General features: G+C 36.4%; 1 protein-coding gene and 1 non-coding gene across 6 annotated transcripts in view; both read left to right on the top strand.

Moving 5' to 3' along the window:
* The first annotated feature begins 2,137 nt into the window (after positions 1–2,137).
* Positions 2,138–2,210, top strand: Trnam-cau. The gene has a single exon. It is a non-coding gene; the product is annotated as a tRNA-Met (tRNA).
* An 8,645-nt stretch (positions 2,211–10,855) lies between these two features.
* Positions 10,856–17,065, top strand: part of LOC115629146 — a 35,399-nt gene continuing 29,189 nt past the window's right edge. The window contains exons 1-3 of one of the 5 annotated variants that reach the window (XM_030525507.1): positions 10,856–11,038; positions 15,108–15,440; positions 15,523–15,649. In XM_030525507.1, coding sequence (XP_030381367.1) covers positions 15,159–15,440; positions 15,523–15,649 — 409 coding nt within the window. In that variant the 5' untranslated portion in view covers positions 10,856–11,038; positions 15,108–15,158. Of the gene's footprint in view, positions 11,039–11,984; positions 12,062–14,067; positions 14,104–15,107; positions 15,460–15,522; positions 15,650–17,065 lie in introns of those variants that run through there. The other 4 variants (XM_030525502.1, XM_030525504.1, XM_030525503.1 and 1 more) reach the window with 4 other exon arrangements.

Below are 17,065 nucleotides of genomic sequence, written 5' to 3'. Positions count from 1 at the left end.
AAGCGCTTGTCCGCCTTCACCTTAAAATACACATCATTGACAAAATTTAAATTAGTTGCAAAGTGTTTTCTTTCACATATCATTTTAAAACAAGAAAGGAATGCTAGAGTCGAGCGGGCTAAACTCCTAAATACCATGTACACACTACTAAAAATAAGAAAAAATTGTGAATTTTAAATTAATTATCACAAACAACAACAGCTGCAGAGCTTGGGCAGAGATTATATTTATGGCACTTTATTTCTTATTAATTAAACTTAATATACGGACACATAATCACTAACTGGATGTGACTTGCAAATGTTACTTCAAGAAATTAAATAAAATTAAGAGAATTCGAACTCAAGTGCGTATAACACTATCATACGAATTGCGTCTATGCGTGTCTATGCATGCTTGTATGTTACTCGTGTGTCTGTGCAAAGCAGCAACAACAACAGCTGCGGGCAGTACTTGGTCTGAGATTACATATATGGCTATAACTTCCTCTTAAATCGGCCTATCATAATGAAATATAGGCTCGTAAGGTATTTGCAAAATTTTAGTCAAAAATTCCAAGAATTCCGGGAGTTATAGGAAGTAGTTAATTGTTGTGAAGAGTGGGGAGGGAGGGAAATTCCGTAGTCTCTGAGATCCAGGTTCTCATACGGACGGACAAACAGATCAACAAAGATCGACTTGTCTTGTCATGTTGATCAAGAATGTATGTACTTTGTAGGGTCTGCCACGCCTCCTTCTGTCTGTTACATTTTTCATCTCTCGTTCTTGTACATTTCATGTACATAGTATAAAAAACAACGAAATTTGTATACACGAACACATAATACATCTAAAAACTTGGATAAATAACGATTACACTGAAAGATTTGAGTAAAGTGAACATTCCTAATACATCAATGGTACCAACTTAAGTAAAAATACAAACAAAGCCAATGCCTAGAACGAAAAGGAATAACTTTATCCTCGAAATATGCAAAACTTTATATTCGACTCGCATGCATGTGTTTTTAATTTTTCTTTTTTTTTTTTTACAAAATTTATTTACAATTTATTAAACCAGTATTCTGCTACCAATATGGCAGCTTAAGCTAATTGCAAATTAATTTGGAATACAAGAATTGTACATAGTATACATATATAATACACACTTAAATCTATGCAAATATACAATGCATATACTGCATATACAATATGTTTACATTAAATATGAAATATATTTTATTTTCTATTTTCTATATTCTTTATTTTAAACAAGGGACCTCGTGGGGAAATCCTTCGGATGGCACTTCTTTAGTCTTCTCTTCCTGTGCGCATGTACCAGGGGACATCTCATATGTTCCTGAGAATTTTTGTTTATGTGGAATTTCGAAGCAATTTTGTTGATTTGTAGCGCATGTTTCCATATTAGGTTTAGGAAGGACTTTTAAATTCTCACCTTGCTGAACAGGGACAGTTTGTTCCTAGGTGTAAGCAGCCACGCCATCCAGCTTTCGCCATAATGGTTGTGTGTTTCCCAAAATTAAGTCACATCGCCCAGGAAGCAAGACATTCCCTCGCCTATCCTCACTTAAGCTCCCCTGGGTAAGTAGCATGGTGCTGGCCATACGAATAAATTTGAGCCTAAAAATATGCAACAATTATTCGACTTCAGACCTCATCTGTGCATTTGGTATGGTATAGTATACACGTACTTACATATGTTAGAAAATAATAATTTAATACTGATACTGTTCATCGCTATTAACATGTGCATATATATAGAGCATATATTTCAGTGCAATCGGATGTCCCTTCGGTCTCAAACATAGAAATTTCTATGGCTATCAAAGCGCCTTCTGCACAAATGCATTTGTGCGATGCTAAAGTAAGGTAAGTACAAGTACATAGTATTGAAAACAATTTATTGTAACTTCCAAAGTAAACATGCGATGTCCTTTACTTTATGTTCATTCGCTTTTTGTAAGCGTACAAATTGAAGTGACGAAAAACATCACATACGCATATTGCTTTACAAATCATCACGTACAACAACGTCACTATATAAGAAGAAACACTTTTTATTCAACACACATATCATAATTTAAATTATTATGCGAGGATATGGACAGCTTCTAAGCTGAAACCAAATTGTTAACTAGCCTCGGTGGCGCAGTAGGCAGCGCGTAAGTCTCATAATCTTAAGGTCGTGAGTTCGAGCCTCACCCGGGGCATATACATTTTTAAAATATATAATATGTAGGAACATATACTTAATATATATGCATTTAACAATTACCTAGGCAGACATAAGGTACATATATTATAATACGAGGTTAATAACGATAGTCAGGATGCTTTTTTATAGCCTGTACCCAAAGTTTGAAAGGCTATATTAGTTTTGTGTGAATGTATGTAACACACAGGAGGAGGCTTTTCTGACCCCACAAAGTATACATACATATTCTTGATCAGCATGCTGAGCCCCGTGAAATAGCCTCGTATAAAATAAGCGTTCCGCCTGAGGCTTTTACAATTATTTGTGACCCAAAATTTTGGCCTCCACATATGATTGTCCCTGAGTTTAGGCAGAAAAAACGAGTTTCGTCACTGCCTGTTGATTTACAGTCTAGTACTCTTTCTTCGAAACCCACGTCAAGTATGGCTTCAAAAAACTAGACTCGTGACCTTTTTCGCTTAATATTCTGTATCAGAATGTTAGGGGTCTTTTGTCCAAGCTCGGAAATTTATTTCTGAGCAGTTTTTCTTTTGATTCTAATATTATTACGTTTTCAGAAACGTGGTTAAATCCTACGATTTCTGATAATGAAATTTTATTAGATGACTTTTGTATTTTTCGTCATGATCGTCCGAGTCGTCGAGGCGGAGGGATACTGATTGCAGTCAAATCCAACCTTCGGTCGGAAATCATTGATGGTGATGTGCCAAATGATGTTGAATTTGTTGCTGTTAAAGTAACTTTTCCGTCTTCTGCTCTTTACATCACTTGCTCGTCATATACCTCCCTCTTCCAATATTCAAGTTTATATGCAACATATAACTTGTATTAAAGCAATTTCCACTCATCTCCGTGACAGAGATGCGTTTGTTGTGCTAGGTGATTTTAATTTGCCTAACATAGAATGGTAATTTTTCAATGAGTCCAATTATTTGGTGCCCTCAGCAGAACATGAATTTTTGGATTGCCTGTTGGACCTTTCTTTGTTTCAAATTAATTCTATACCTAATCACCTCAGCAAAATGCTTGATCTCGTCTATGTCACTGACCCTAGTAGCGCTGTAGTCTCTAGGTCTTTACCCCTGTCAGTGCCTGAAGATACTTACCTCCCTACTTTAGAAATCTCCCTATCATTTTCAAATCACACCTTTACTCCTACACTTAATTCTAACAAAACACGTCGTTGCTTTCGCAAAGGAAATTTTTTTTTTTTGCTTAAAGAACTTAATGTAGCAACTAATTGGTCCTTTTTGTATAGTGCGGTTGATATCAACATAGCCGTCAAGTTTTTCTATGACACTATTAATGCTCTTTTCGATGTCTGTATCCCAAATAGTGTCATATCGACTGCGTCATCAAAACCTCCTTGGTTTTAACCAAGACTTTCAAACTTCAAAACTGTTAAATCTAGATGCTTTAAAAAGTATAAGCAGTCGGGCCTATCTCTTGACTTCTATAAATACTCTATAACGAAATCGAATTTTGTTCTTCTTAATTCACGATGTTACAATAATTACCTTACCCGATGCAAGATGCAATTTGCACAGGACCCTAAACAGTTCTATAAGTTCGTTAATTCTAAACGTAAAACTGCTTCTCTACCTTCATCATTTTTCCTTGGTGACAAAGAAGCCAGCAACGATTCTGAAGCTGCTGACTTGTTTCCCAATTTCTTCCAGTCAACTTATTCCTCTGTCTCTATCAGTAGTTCCTCCTATCCTTACAGCATTTCATCTTCCCACACTATTTACGCTCCCATTATTACTGATAGCTGTCTACTTTCTGCTATCAAATCTTTAAAATCTTCATACTATCCTGGAGCTGACAACATTCCTAGTTGTGTTTTCAAGGAGTGTTCTAGTTCCCTATTACAGCCATTAATAAAAATCTTCAATCAGTCGCTTGGGTCCTCAATCTTTCCAACTATTTGGAGAGAATCTTTTATTATTCCTCTTCATAAAAAGGGTGGTAGTCCGATATTTCAAACTACAGAGGTATTGCAAAATTCTCTGCCATACCGAAATTATTTGAAAAAATAGTTTGCAGCACTTTGCAGCACCTCTGTCATATCTCCGGCTCAACATGGTTTCATAAAGAGACGGTCTACTACGACCAATTTGCTGGAATTTACTTCCTTGGTAAATGAAGCATTTACTCTAAAAATGCAGACTGATGTCGTTTACACTGACTTCAGTAAAGCATCCTGTCTCTGTGAAACATGATCTTCTGCTCTTTAAGCTAAGTCGTAAAGGATTTCCCTCCGCTTTTATGTGTTGGATTTCGTCTTATCTAAAAGACAGATCCCAACGGATCTTGCTTAGGTCGCTCATTTCTAAGCCTGTGCTTGCATCATCAGGTGTGCCTCAAGGTAGCCATCTTGGCCCCTTACTTTTTACATTATTTATTAAGGACCTCCCCGCTACCTTGTCACACTCTCATATTCTTATGCTGATGATGTGAAACTTATTCTGACTTACAAAGACCCTTCTCATTTTCATCGCCTGCAGGATGATCTGAACTGCATGCAATCGTGGAGCTTAGCTAACCTCTTGCACCTCAATTGCTCTAAATGTAAGTTCATGACATTTCACCGAACCTTGCCTCATTTAGGGACGCATACGATTGACAATGTGCCATTGCAACGCATATCGACTGTTGAAGACCTTGGGGTTCCTTTTGATTCCAAATTGAACTTCAACCTGCACATCTAGTATTGTCAATAAGGCCAAGGGATTACTTGGATTCATTAAATGTTGGTCCAAGGCATTTAATGACCCTTATACCACAAAGCTTCTTTACACTGCTCTAGTACGCCCTGTGCTTGAATACTTCTCATGCGTTTGGTCTCCGCAGTATAGAAAGCATCAGGAAAGTATTGAGTCTGTTCAGAAGCGATTCCTTCTTTTTGCTCTATGTGGTTTAAGCTGGGATCCCAACCTTCCTTCTTTAGTAAATCATACTTGGAGTAATTTTTCTCCACAAGTTGGTTATCGGTGAGGTTGACTCCTCTGCCCTCTTAAGTCGCCTTAATTTTTCAGTTCCTTGTAGACCAACAGGGAATTATTTGCCGTTTATATTGGCAAGATGCACAACTGATTACCCTTTGCACAATCGTCTTTGGGTCATGTGCAGACATTATAATGATCTTTCACATTTACTTTCGACAGGACTCTCTCTCTGCTCTATCAAAGCTATTCTTTATAATTATCTTCGGGGAAATCTCTGACCACTTACTGCAGTGAGTTGGGGCATAGCTTGCCGGACTGGCATTTAAAATTTCCCCCACCGGGTTGGAGATTTCCCTCTTTCTCTTTCCCTCTTTTTCTTTTTCTTTTCGTCTCTCTTTCCACCTTTCTCTTATTCTGTTTCTCTATCTCTCTTTCCTTCTTTCTTTTTCTTTTTCTCGTTCTACTTCGGGCGCTGCTTCGTCATATATATATATACTTGTAAGTCGATGTCGAGACACCCGACTTTAGCTTCTCCACTTGTTCTTATGGAATATTATAAAGTATTTCTACCATATCATCCTGGATGAAATATATTCTGCACATCTAAAAAAAAATACGGTACGGACACCTGTGACAAAAGTGTACCACAAACTCTTATAAGTATATACTTACATATATTCGTACATATGTATGTACATCTTCGCCGTTACGATTATAATTTGGTGCTCTATCAGTTATTATTGAGGGTCGTCAAAATTATTGGACCCTTTATCAAAGCCGACACACCCACCTTGTACCTTGGACTAGACCACCAAACGCAAATAAAAACTGTGCGACATAAAGATATACAAATTATAGCTTTTTACAAACCCAAGCACTCATAGACATACACATACATACATACATCGATACAAACTATATATTTTAATACTTCTAAAAGCGCACTTTGTATATAATTTATGAATCAACAAACGAAATAAATGTCTGGTGTTGAAAACAAACGTATAAGCTAAAGTACATATAGTGTGTATGTATATATTTGAAAAGCTATTTAAACGCTTATTATACATACATATGTATGTATGTTTTTAGATTGACCAACTGACATTAACAGACGGAAGATGTGGAACTTATAGCGATTACCTACCGTATCAAGGAACAGCATCGCTTCACAATCATCCCGCCGACTTGTTACACTCTGTACTCAAGGTAAAGGCAGAAGACAAAATATCCGGCTCCATAAAGTATACACGAGTACATTCTTGAATCAGTATGACGAGACAATGTATGTTCGTTTGGAAGAACATCTGGAGTTCTCAAGCGGTTCGCCGAACTGGTATGTAGACATTCAAATTTCTTGTCAATTTACAGCACACTTTTAAATCAAATGGCAAACCTGTTTTCTAAATAGTCAAGCTATTATGCATAAATACATACATATATGAGAAGGGATGGGAATGGGGAACTTTCTAAAGAATTTGTATTCAGATGCGTGGAAAATCACGCGAAAAACCGTTCGGCTTCACTAACGTTTCGAAATCAAAAATGAAAAGACGGCCCATTTAATTTTAACGCCATATACAAGTATTTGTACCCAAATCTTGAAAGTTGTTTTTTATTTGGCGAAACGGGAGCGCGGCTGAGTTACCAGCTGAGAAAATAATTAACACTTAATCGTATGTACATATTTGAATGTTGGGCCAAAAAAAAAATGATGATCGAATTTATAGTCAGTGCATGTTGAAGTTTAAAGTCGATCGGTTGAGTACAATATTTAAAACGAACATTATCTTAAAACCAATTATTCAGTCAATCAGTCAGTCACTCAGTTAAACAAATAATTACTTACATGCATATAAATGCATAGTAATTGTACATCTCTAATTATATTCATAATAATTATAACTGTCTGTTAGATACATATTCGTATGTACAAGTATGTACATGCAAGTATATTGTGATGGCGAGCTGAATGGTTGTGTGTTCTCTATTTCGTGTCGGCATTGCTTAGAGAGTTTGATTTATTTATTTATTATTAGTTTGGCGGCAATGTACAATTTACGGGGGAACAAATATTTAGATATTGCTACGAGGCCTTAACCTGTGAGATACAAAGTGCTGCCAAAACTGGTTGCAGGTGCGCTGCCTGGCAGCATCAATTAATCTGTTTATTGCAAATTATGGAGCGCTTCAGTTCTTATCACCAATCCAATCAATGACGGACATGTGGTGCGACAGTTAACAAGTACATAATGGATATATCCAGAACTGAAATTGTTTGCCAAATCAATTTTCAAACTTCATGTTGTACACAGATTTTTCTTATGTCGTCATTATTTTTATTATTGACGTCATCTGCGCATAACGGACCCGCGCAATGCACCTCATTATTTCTGCATGTGGTAGGCAATCAGCTCAGTCGGCTTCGCGCCGACAGATGCTAACTGGTCTTAGAGGCAGTTGGCCTTAGTGGCACCTAGTTCCAATTGTCATTATTATTGTGTGTGTGACGGCTCGCCGATGACGAATACAAAACACAACAACGCCGTGCTCATAAAAAGTGACGGAGAGAATGAAGTGAGTAAATATATATTAGAAGGTCTATTTAATACTGTTTTCGTCATCATTCTGTCATTCAAAAATTCCTGCATGCATATATTCGTACTTTGTACCTGAAAGGTACAAGAGTGAATTATGTTTGTTGTACAGGCAGAAGGAGGCGTGGCCGACCCCATATACCTAGTATATGTTCTTGATCAGCATGAGAAGACAAGACGAGTTGATTTAGCCCTGTCCTGTCTGCCTGTCCCTTGGGGCACCCGACCTTGCTTTTCTGCATGTTAGAATTAAAGTCCGACTATTAAAGTCTGATCATATTTTAAAATCGTTCATTGTTCGTTCATCGTGCCGCCCCTTTATGAAAATTGGCATCTATGATTTATTCGATGGGAACAATCAACATAGTATATATATGTATATAACAACAAGCTCGATGTGACGGTACAAAATAAATGAATAACATAAAATAAACAAATAATATGTGAGAAAGCATGTGCTGCTTACCCAGGCTGACTAACCGACCGGCAGGATATTTTAATACAAAGGCTACTATGTACATACATATGTACGTGTATCACATACAAACATTTATGAATGTTTCTTAAGTACCGCAACATTGCAAGCTAGTATTATTTATATATGGGCTTATATCATATCCCGTTAGAATTATTACGCATTATGAGTATTCAGCTGTGAAAGTTCTACGGCATTCTTGGATTTGTTACAAGAAAGGAAGCTACGGTCGAGCCAGCCCGCAGTGAAATACCCTGTAACCAACCGTTGGATGGAAGTAAAAATATTTCGTTAATAACTTTCAGGATTGACTGATTTTGATGGAATTCAAATGATAAATACATATAATTTTCGTATGCAAAGTTAAGTGTTTTGCAGAATTGGAATGGGGTACTGTATGACGAAATAAAATAAAGCGAGACTAGGAGAATCTGCACGCCTACGTTGGTCACTGTGACCTCAGCCGTTGCCGAAATCCACACGTTCATCCAGACGGACGGACATGGCTAGGTCGGATCGGAGATTTGCCAATTGCATTCTCTTAGAGCTTATGTGTCCTCGTTAAGTCTCATCATAATAGGTCAAATGAAAAGCCATAATATTTTTAATAAATTAGTTTACTTTAAAAAAAGTTAAACATATTTAAACATGTTATTCTTGTAAGTGTGAGAGTAGTGGGTATAGGGTATTTAGGAGTTGAGCTCTCTTGACTCAAGAGTTTTCCTCTCTTGTTCAAAGTAATTATTTTCAAATTAAAATTTATGCATACATATGTATGTATGTACTCGTATATATATATATGTATGTATGTATGTCTGTATGTAGTACTAAGTTGATCCATAGGAGCAACAACAGCTTCTGTCTGAGGATGGAGAGAGACATGGCCGTAGCGAGGAGGGTGCAAAGCGGGCAGCTGTTTTTGCGTCCAATTCGCTGATTTCATCCAAACCTGAGGCAATATATGTATATTAATGCGACAAATTTTAAAGCGTTGTGCATTATTGTCTCTTAAAAATGGTTTTGGTTTAACAGAAACATACAATGTTTTTATTTTCATACTTATAATAACTTCATATCAAACGAACAATCTTTATGTACCATAAATAAATAAATATAAATGTAATAAACAAAAATAGATTTAAATGCAGTTTAGAAAATGCAGTTTCAGTTCTGAACTGTCGAAACAAAATGATTTTAGACTGAGAAGCGTCCGAATTCTTTTTAGGAAATTAACTGGACTTGATACCATAAATTGGCTTTCAAACTGAGCCCAGCACCCATTAGTAACATTATATATTTTTCTATCCGTTTGCACGCCTCTTTATGTTTTCGCCGCCGTTATTATTCATCTAGATTTGAATAATTTTAAAGTATGTACACATATACATATGTATATACTAGTACTTAAAAATTATTCATTTATGTAAGAAAACAAAATTTCAAATTGTTAAATTTTACACACTCGATGTCGCACGGGACCAACTTTATATTAGTTCCACGATCACAAATCTTATTTTTTAGCAAGGTTTTTTTTTTAATTTTATTGCATTCGAAATCTTTAGATGAACCCATTTTATATCATTTTGAATTTCATTTTTCCCTATTTTTCATGCGTTTTTTGTTTAGTGGAAATAGTTTGATAGTAAGAAATCGGCCAACAAAATTTTGTACCCCTCCCTTGACTAAAACCTGGCTACGACCATGGAGAGAGATTACATTTTTGGCTATCACTTGACATTGACGGTTTTACCTTTTGGGTAACAGGTTACATTATAGATATGTAATAAGACATACGAAATTACATATGTATGTACATACATACATATGTACGGGTATATGCTAGTAAGGGTATACCAAGAGTCGTAAAAATATGGATCTAACAACGTTTATTTTTCGGTGGGCACACATAATTTGGGTGTAATTTTTGTATTGGGTGACAAACGACTTAAATGCTCCAACCACTGTAGGGTAACGAAATCGAAATGCTATCGCCTGCTATCTTAATTTATTTATGAGTATGTACATACATACATATGTACATACATACATACATATGTACATACATACATACATATGTACATACATACATATGTATGTATGTAAGCACCACCTCTGGCCGAGTTGAAACTCTACGAATAATAGTTGCTGGTGTTGCGAGTGTTTTTGTATTTGCGAACTGATAATCGGGAGCGCGCTTACCCGGCAACAACAACAACAACGGCAACAACAACAACAACGGCAACAACAGCAGCAAGCAACAAGCAATAGCAAAAAGTTTATCAAATTTGTAAAATCGCGAGCAATACTAGAGATTAATACAAAAATAAGTATAACGAAACGGAGCAGAAGCCAGCCCAAGAACGCGAAACATGCATACATACTATACACGTGCATATGTATGTATGATACACACACTCACACGCGCACGCTCATAGAGCTTACGTTTTCACACACACACAAACACATACATATACAGACATTGGCATGTGCATATGTCGGTTGTACGTACGTGTATGTGTGTCATAGTATAATTCACAAAATTACTCGCATACGCACAACAGTTCAGTTCGCGCTGGAGAACGTAACGGAAAAGTCGTCGCCTGTTTTTTTTTTTTTAACATCGTGATATATCGGTGCCGCCCGCCTCAACCGCTCAGGCCGAGGAAGCGGACAGTCAGACAGACAATCGGGATCGGGCAGCGAATGGAAAAGACAAAGCGAATATATTTAAATCAAACTTACGCACGTGTGTGTCTGTCGCTCTGCCTCTCTCGCTCTCTCTCTCCCTCTCTTTCCTCAACCTGTATGTTATTTAAAACTTTTGTTTTTAGTTAGCATAAAATATTAACACCATGATTTTGAAATTTCGCTGTGCCATTTTGTACCCAAAATATAACATACACATGTACATATAATATAAAATTATTTTTGATTTTCATACTTCCACGGAATAGTAGTGTTGTTGTGTGATTCAAAAAAACGTGCGAAAACGAAATTGAGAGTTTTAGAATAATCGTAAAATATGAAAGTCAAATTAAAATACATATGTACATACTCGTATGTTTGTATGTATGTGCGTCTTTAAATGTGTGTGTGTGTGAAACATTACAAATTGTACTACATAAGTATGTACATATAAATACTGTGTGTGTATGTTCGTCGTGCTATCATGTGTCTATGGTAACGCCACCTGTCCAGTCCAGTCCAGTCCAGTCCTGTCCTGCCTATCACTTGCCAATCAATCACATCAAGTTCGTGCCACGTTGTTTTTGTTGTTGGCAGCACTTCGCCAATTACATCACCTGGTTGATCGCTTGGCCAAATCCGCTGTGCGCGTCTGTGTGTGTTTGTTTGCTTGCGGTCCCTTCCCCTTTCTCCTTGGTGGCTCAAATTGATATTTAGTGTGTACATACATACATACATATGTACATACCCGTAAATACCCGTAGATACATAAGTACAATATACAATTATACACATTTCTGGGCCCTTTTCGATTTTCACTTAATTTTGCGCTCTGAAATCGCAACGAAATCGCGCGAATTTATTTTCGCCCTGTGATAATTTGCTGACAAATTGCGATTAGAAAATATCAATTCCATATGATAAAAATAGTAGAATTGAGTATAACAGTGATTGGACTATCAACCACCGTGTCCCATTTTATGTTATACTTGTAAAACGCACATTACTCAACAATTTTGTTTCTGTTAGCAAAAACAACAAGCTTAGCATTCGTTTCATGTAAAGGACTGCTTTTTGAAAGGACTGCCTGTTACAAACGCCGGAACAATCGCCGACTAATAGCTGCAATGGTTTTAGAGCGGTAATAAAAGATTATGACACATATGTATATGCTGATTTATCACACTGAAAACATATTTTGCCATATAAAGTCGACTTAAAATGGGACTGCATCATATGCATACATTTTTATTTAAACGAATCGTGCATTATTTAATCAAAATGATGAGGACACTTAAGCGATAACCTCATGCAATTGTCGAATTTGAGTAACAAACTCCAAGATTTACGGAAGCTATAAAAAATCAGTTCTAGCGAGTGTGTACATCAGACACACTTGTTCTTTCTTGGAAAATCTGCATACCAAGTTTGGTTATTTTAGGTCTTTTAGTCTCTGAGATCCTTGCGTAAGGTAATGCTGCATGCGGGCGGACAAGGTCATATCGACTTGTCTCGTCATGCTCAAGGGTGTACGCAGGGAAAGGCGGCCATTACCCCCATAAAGCTTAAACAAAAAGTCCGCCATCTGAAGTCGAACATATGTACATTCTTTAATATGGCGCTTTCGAACGTTTTCTGCTGATCATATGCATAAATTATTATTTAAACGCACCATGCATTATTTAATCAACATTTTAACCTGAAGTCTTTTAAGATTAATATTTCGATGCCGACAGCTCATTTCGGCATAGCTAAGCCAAAACCGAAGTCTTAGTTGTTACATAGTTGTACACTTGGATCAAAAACTGAACAGTGTTTACAAACGCTGCTTCTTTATTTTCATATTTGCATGCACCTTCAACAATCTGTGAGCAGAACATTAAAATCGTGCCAGCCCGACCTTTGAATACCCTGTACCCACCGTTTCCCTTTTCCGATACAGGCTTTCAGTTAAAATAAACTTTATTGTACCATTCATTTCAATGTCAGATATCTGATAAAGTCGACCGATTTTGATAAAACTATTATGACGAGGCACTAAAAAATTCATAAATAACAAGTTATATTACGATTCGTTTAAGATATCTTCATAAACAAAAAGTAATCCTACTCGTATGGTCATACGGCAGCTAGAAGTTAGTACACACATATAAAATTATAAAAATATACATAGAAATAGATATTTCGTAGATATTTCAGATGTCAGTTACGATGCCGATGCAGGATCTCTAGACATATTTGTGATCTTACCTTGATTCTGCAGTGCATATGGTGTATTTTAGCGATGTTTTGTTCAGTGGTTAACATTATTGGGCGCCCCGAACCTCTTCCATCTTCGAAGCTCATACAATTGAACTGCCCACAACTTAGCAATTGCATATGGTGGGCAAGAGTCCCCAAATACATCTCGTTTTTAATTTGAGGTGGCGTACTTTTTACATGAAATGTACAGAAGTATATTAGGTTTGCGGGAGCTGAAAAATGTAACAGGCAGAAGGAGGCGTGGCAGACCCCACAAAGTATATATATTCTTGATCAGAATGACGAGACGAGTCGATCTAGACCTGTCTGTCCGTTTGTTCGTCCGTATGAACACCTAGATCTCAGAGACTATAAGAGATAGAGGCACCAAATCTTGCACAAAGATGCGTTATGTGTGTATTCTATACGAGTTTGTTTTATTTTTTTGATTTTCCCCCCACTTCCCCCCTATGGGGGTTTTCTCGATTTTCCATTCGTATAATCGCCTATATCTCGGAGACTATAAGACCTAGGAACACCAAATTTTAGTCCCAGATGCCTTATGTGAATACGCAGAAAATGTATATTTTGGAATTTTCCTCCCTCCCCCCTCTACCCCGCAAATCGTAACTCCCGTAATTCTTGGAATTTCGAAAAAAAAATTTGGAAATACCCCCAGTTGGTTATTATGTGTCCGTATGCCAAGTTTCACTATGACCGATTTAGCAAGATTTAGCAAGAAGTTACAGCCATAAATATATTTGCTGCTGCAGCGCTGCTCAAGCGCTGCCCGCGCCTGTTGATGTTGCCGTTTGGTTGACTGCGAAAATGCTTACACAGACACGAATAGATGCGCATAGGCATACATACACTCACACAGACGCAATTGCTATGTAAATGTGCAATTATACACCCTTTACGTGAGTTCGAATACCGAGAGAGGTAAAATCGATCAAATTTTTTTTTATTTTCTTAATTTTTTTATTTTCTATAATTATTGTAAACATATGTACAGAGTATTTCAAAGTCGGGACTCCCGACTTTAGCTTTTTTACTTGTTAATTTGAGGGGGCGTACTTTTTTTAATGTTTACAAAACCATAACCATGGACATAGTAAATCAATTGTTGAACTTAACTATAATATCGATATGGCTGAAACTTTGGAAAAATCCACAAAGGATGCCAAATCACAGTACCAAAGTACAAAAGGTACAGGTACTTCAAATCCGAAAACTGAGTTAGTTATAAATATCTGTTTCTAAGTCCTCTAAGACAAAAATACCGTCGAACATTATACTAGTTTCATTTGCTTAACTTTAAGCTCTTACTAATAAGGTATTTTAAACGGGTTCAGTTTAAGAGTTATTGATATTCATTCATACTACCAGAGGTCTCTCTGTTACATACGATAATTGGAATCGGGTTTCGTAGTTTAACTTTTTACCGTTCAGCTACAAGGTGTAAGCCTTGAAGAGGGACAGCTGCCGAGGCATGGTTATTTATAATGAAATATCATATTTTTATTGTTGAACCACATTTAAAATCAAGAAATAAATTCTAAAGTCTAGCGGACTCTACTTTTTACCCATTCCAACTAAACAATAAAAAAAAACAATTGTTTCAAGATTAATTTAAAAAAAAAACGCATAATTAATAAATTAAAATAATAATTATTCAATACATACATACATACATCAGAAAACAAATCATCCTCATCAAAAATATACATACTCTATGGGGTCTCCCATGGCTTGGTCTGAATGTAACATATATTCGCACTAAGCTGCTATACCCTTTCATCCTTCGGTACAGGGCATAAAAACAATTAAAACTGCTCTCTCCTTTACATGTTATTAGCAGACAATAGGCATTAATACTAAATGATTTCAGCTAAATGAGCCCTTAGGGGAATTTTAACGGTATACTCTTATAACTTTTTTTGCAGATTATTTTCAACAAGTTCAAGGCGGTGATGCACCTTAACTAAGAATAAACGATGACGAATAAAGATTATACCAGCCCTGGGGGCAACAACAACAACAGTGGCCATAGCGATGCATTAAGATTAGAAATACCAGGCAAAGCGCCTCCACCCGAACAACTAAATTATTCTGCTAGCAATAACAGTGTGTACTCACCAACGACGACAGCGCTACCTCCAAAGACACTTAAGAAGAAGAAGAAGAAGCGACGCGACAAGAGCGATCTTGGAGATGATTTTGTAGCGCCCGATGGCGGATGGGGTTGGCTGGTGGCGATTGCCAGCGGCATTAATATTGTGAGCCCATTGAATACAAGTACGAGTATGACCTTCAGATCGCTGATGTTAATTTATTTTCTCTGTTAACCATATCCTCCAGTTGGTGACGTTTGCACTGGCCCAGCAGTTCGGACTCATCTTTCGGAATCGCATGTCTACCTTGGGCATAAGCAGCTCACAGCTGACCACAATTATCAACATACAAATAGCAGTGTCTGCTTTCACAGGTAAGGGAGTTGCTAAATGATTTAGGCAGGCCAGACTCGTGATCTTGTGCAATTAATCAATTATAAGTAGTCCTGATCCTAGCGAACGACTTATTATACCCCGAGGGATGGAGTATTAGAATGGCTGATAAATTTCCATGTTACTAAAATACCTAACAACAACATGTATGCCTAGCATTTAATAATGAGTCATGATGGAAAAAAGGGAGTAAAGTCGCTCTTGCCCCTTTAATATATTATTTAATGAAGATTTCAATGAAGCTTCGGAAACGGCTGATTATTCTGTGAGGTATTGCAAAAAAAAAATGTGAAACACCAAATGTAGTTCTGACATTATAAACAAATGAGCTTTTTTATACAAAAAGTGATTTCTGTAACTATGGCAGCTTTATGAAAAAAAATAATCTTGCTAATAACAAATTGTGTTAAGTTAAATAAGCACACAAATTATTCTACTAATGGGGATTTTCCTAGCGATTGGTGTTATAGAAATGGTCTATACATTAGTTATATCATACTTGCTCAGCATGTGGTAAGATAAGTCTGCATATGTACATAGTTTCGTGTCCCTTTCGGTTATGGTTCAAAAGTTCTCGGTGTTCAGAAATAGTCAAAAATGTCATCTTCATACATATGTACATACATATGTATGTAGTATATGCAACTTTAACATTAGTTCTGGTATGCATTATTCTTCTAGTATACCCTTTCACCCATCGTGACGTTATAATATTTGTGCAATGATTAAAAGCAGTGGTGATTTATAGAACTAATGTTTTAAAAGTGATCATTTTTCCATTCCAGCAAACTGCGTTCTAAGCTTTAATAAAACGTAAAGTAAACTGATTACGACAAATAAAATAACCTTTGTGGATTTGAGTAATTATAGAACATATAAGAACATATGAAGAAACGCCACATTTTTTTGACTTAACAGTAACTAAAAATACAAACAAGAAAATGTTATAGATAATTTAAAAACAAGAGCATCTACAACATCAAACCAAGAAATTATGACAGATAAATCAACTCGGTAAACATTTAAACATTAAAATAATAATGGAAGAAAGGCTACCGTAAGAGAGGGTGCATCAGAAACACAAACTTTTCCTTTCTCCTTAGGGGAATCCGATACCAAGTTTCGAAATCCTACTTTAAACGGTTTTACAACATAAAAATCGAATGCCCTTTTGCCGAAATACATTAAATACTTGGTTTGGGACCACTACCATATTTTATTCACTTTTAATATCAGCACCCACATCAACAAATTTTCTGCCCAACCGAAAGGTCAATAATTTTTATTGAACTGAGCTCCACCAAATTATTAGTGATATTTAGAACTGCAATCGATCTTTTTCGGATCTTTGCCTGTTTTTACAAAAAAAAATTCTCTATTCTTCGTTAACTGAAAGA

Source organism: Scaptodrosophila lebanonensis, unplaced genomic scaffold, assembly GCF_003285725.1.
Source record: "Scaptodrosophila lebanonensis strain 11010-0011.00,11010-0021.00 unplaced genomic scaffold, SlebRS2 tig00000136-arrow-arrow-pilon, whole genome shotgun sequence".
Lineage (NCBI taxonomy): Eukaryota > Metazoa > Arthropoda > Insecta > Diptera > Drosophilidae > Scaptodrosophila > Scaptodrosophila lebanonensis.
The sequence above is the reverse complement of the archived record's forward strand: the minus strand, read 5'-3'. Positions and strand labels throughout refer to the sequence as shown.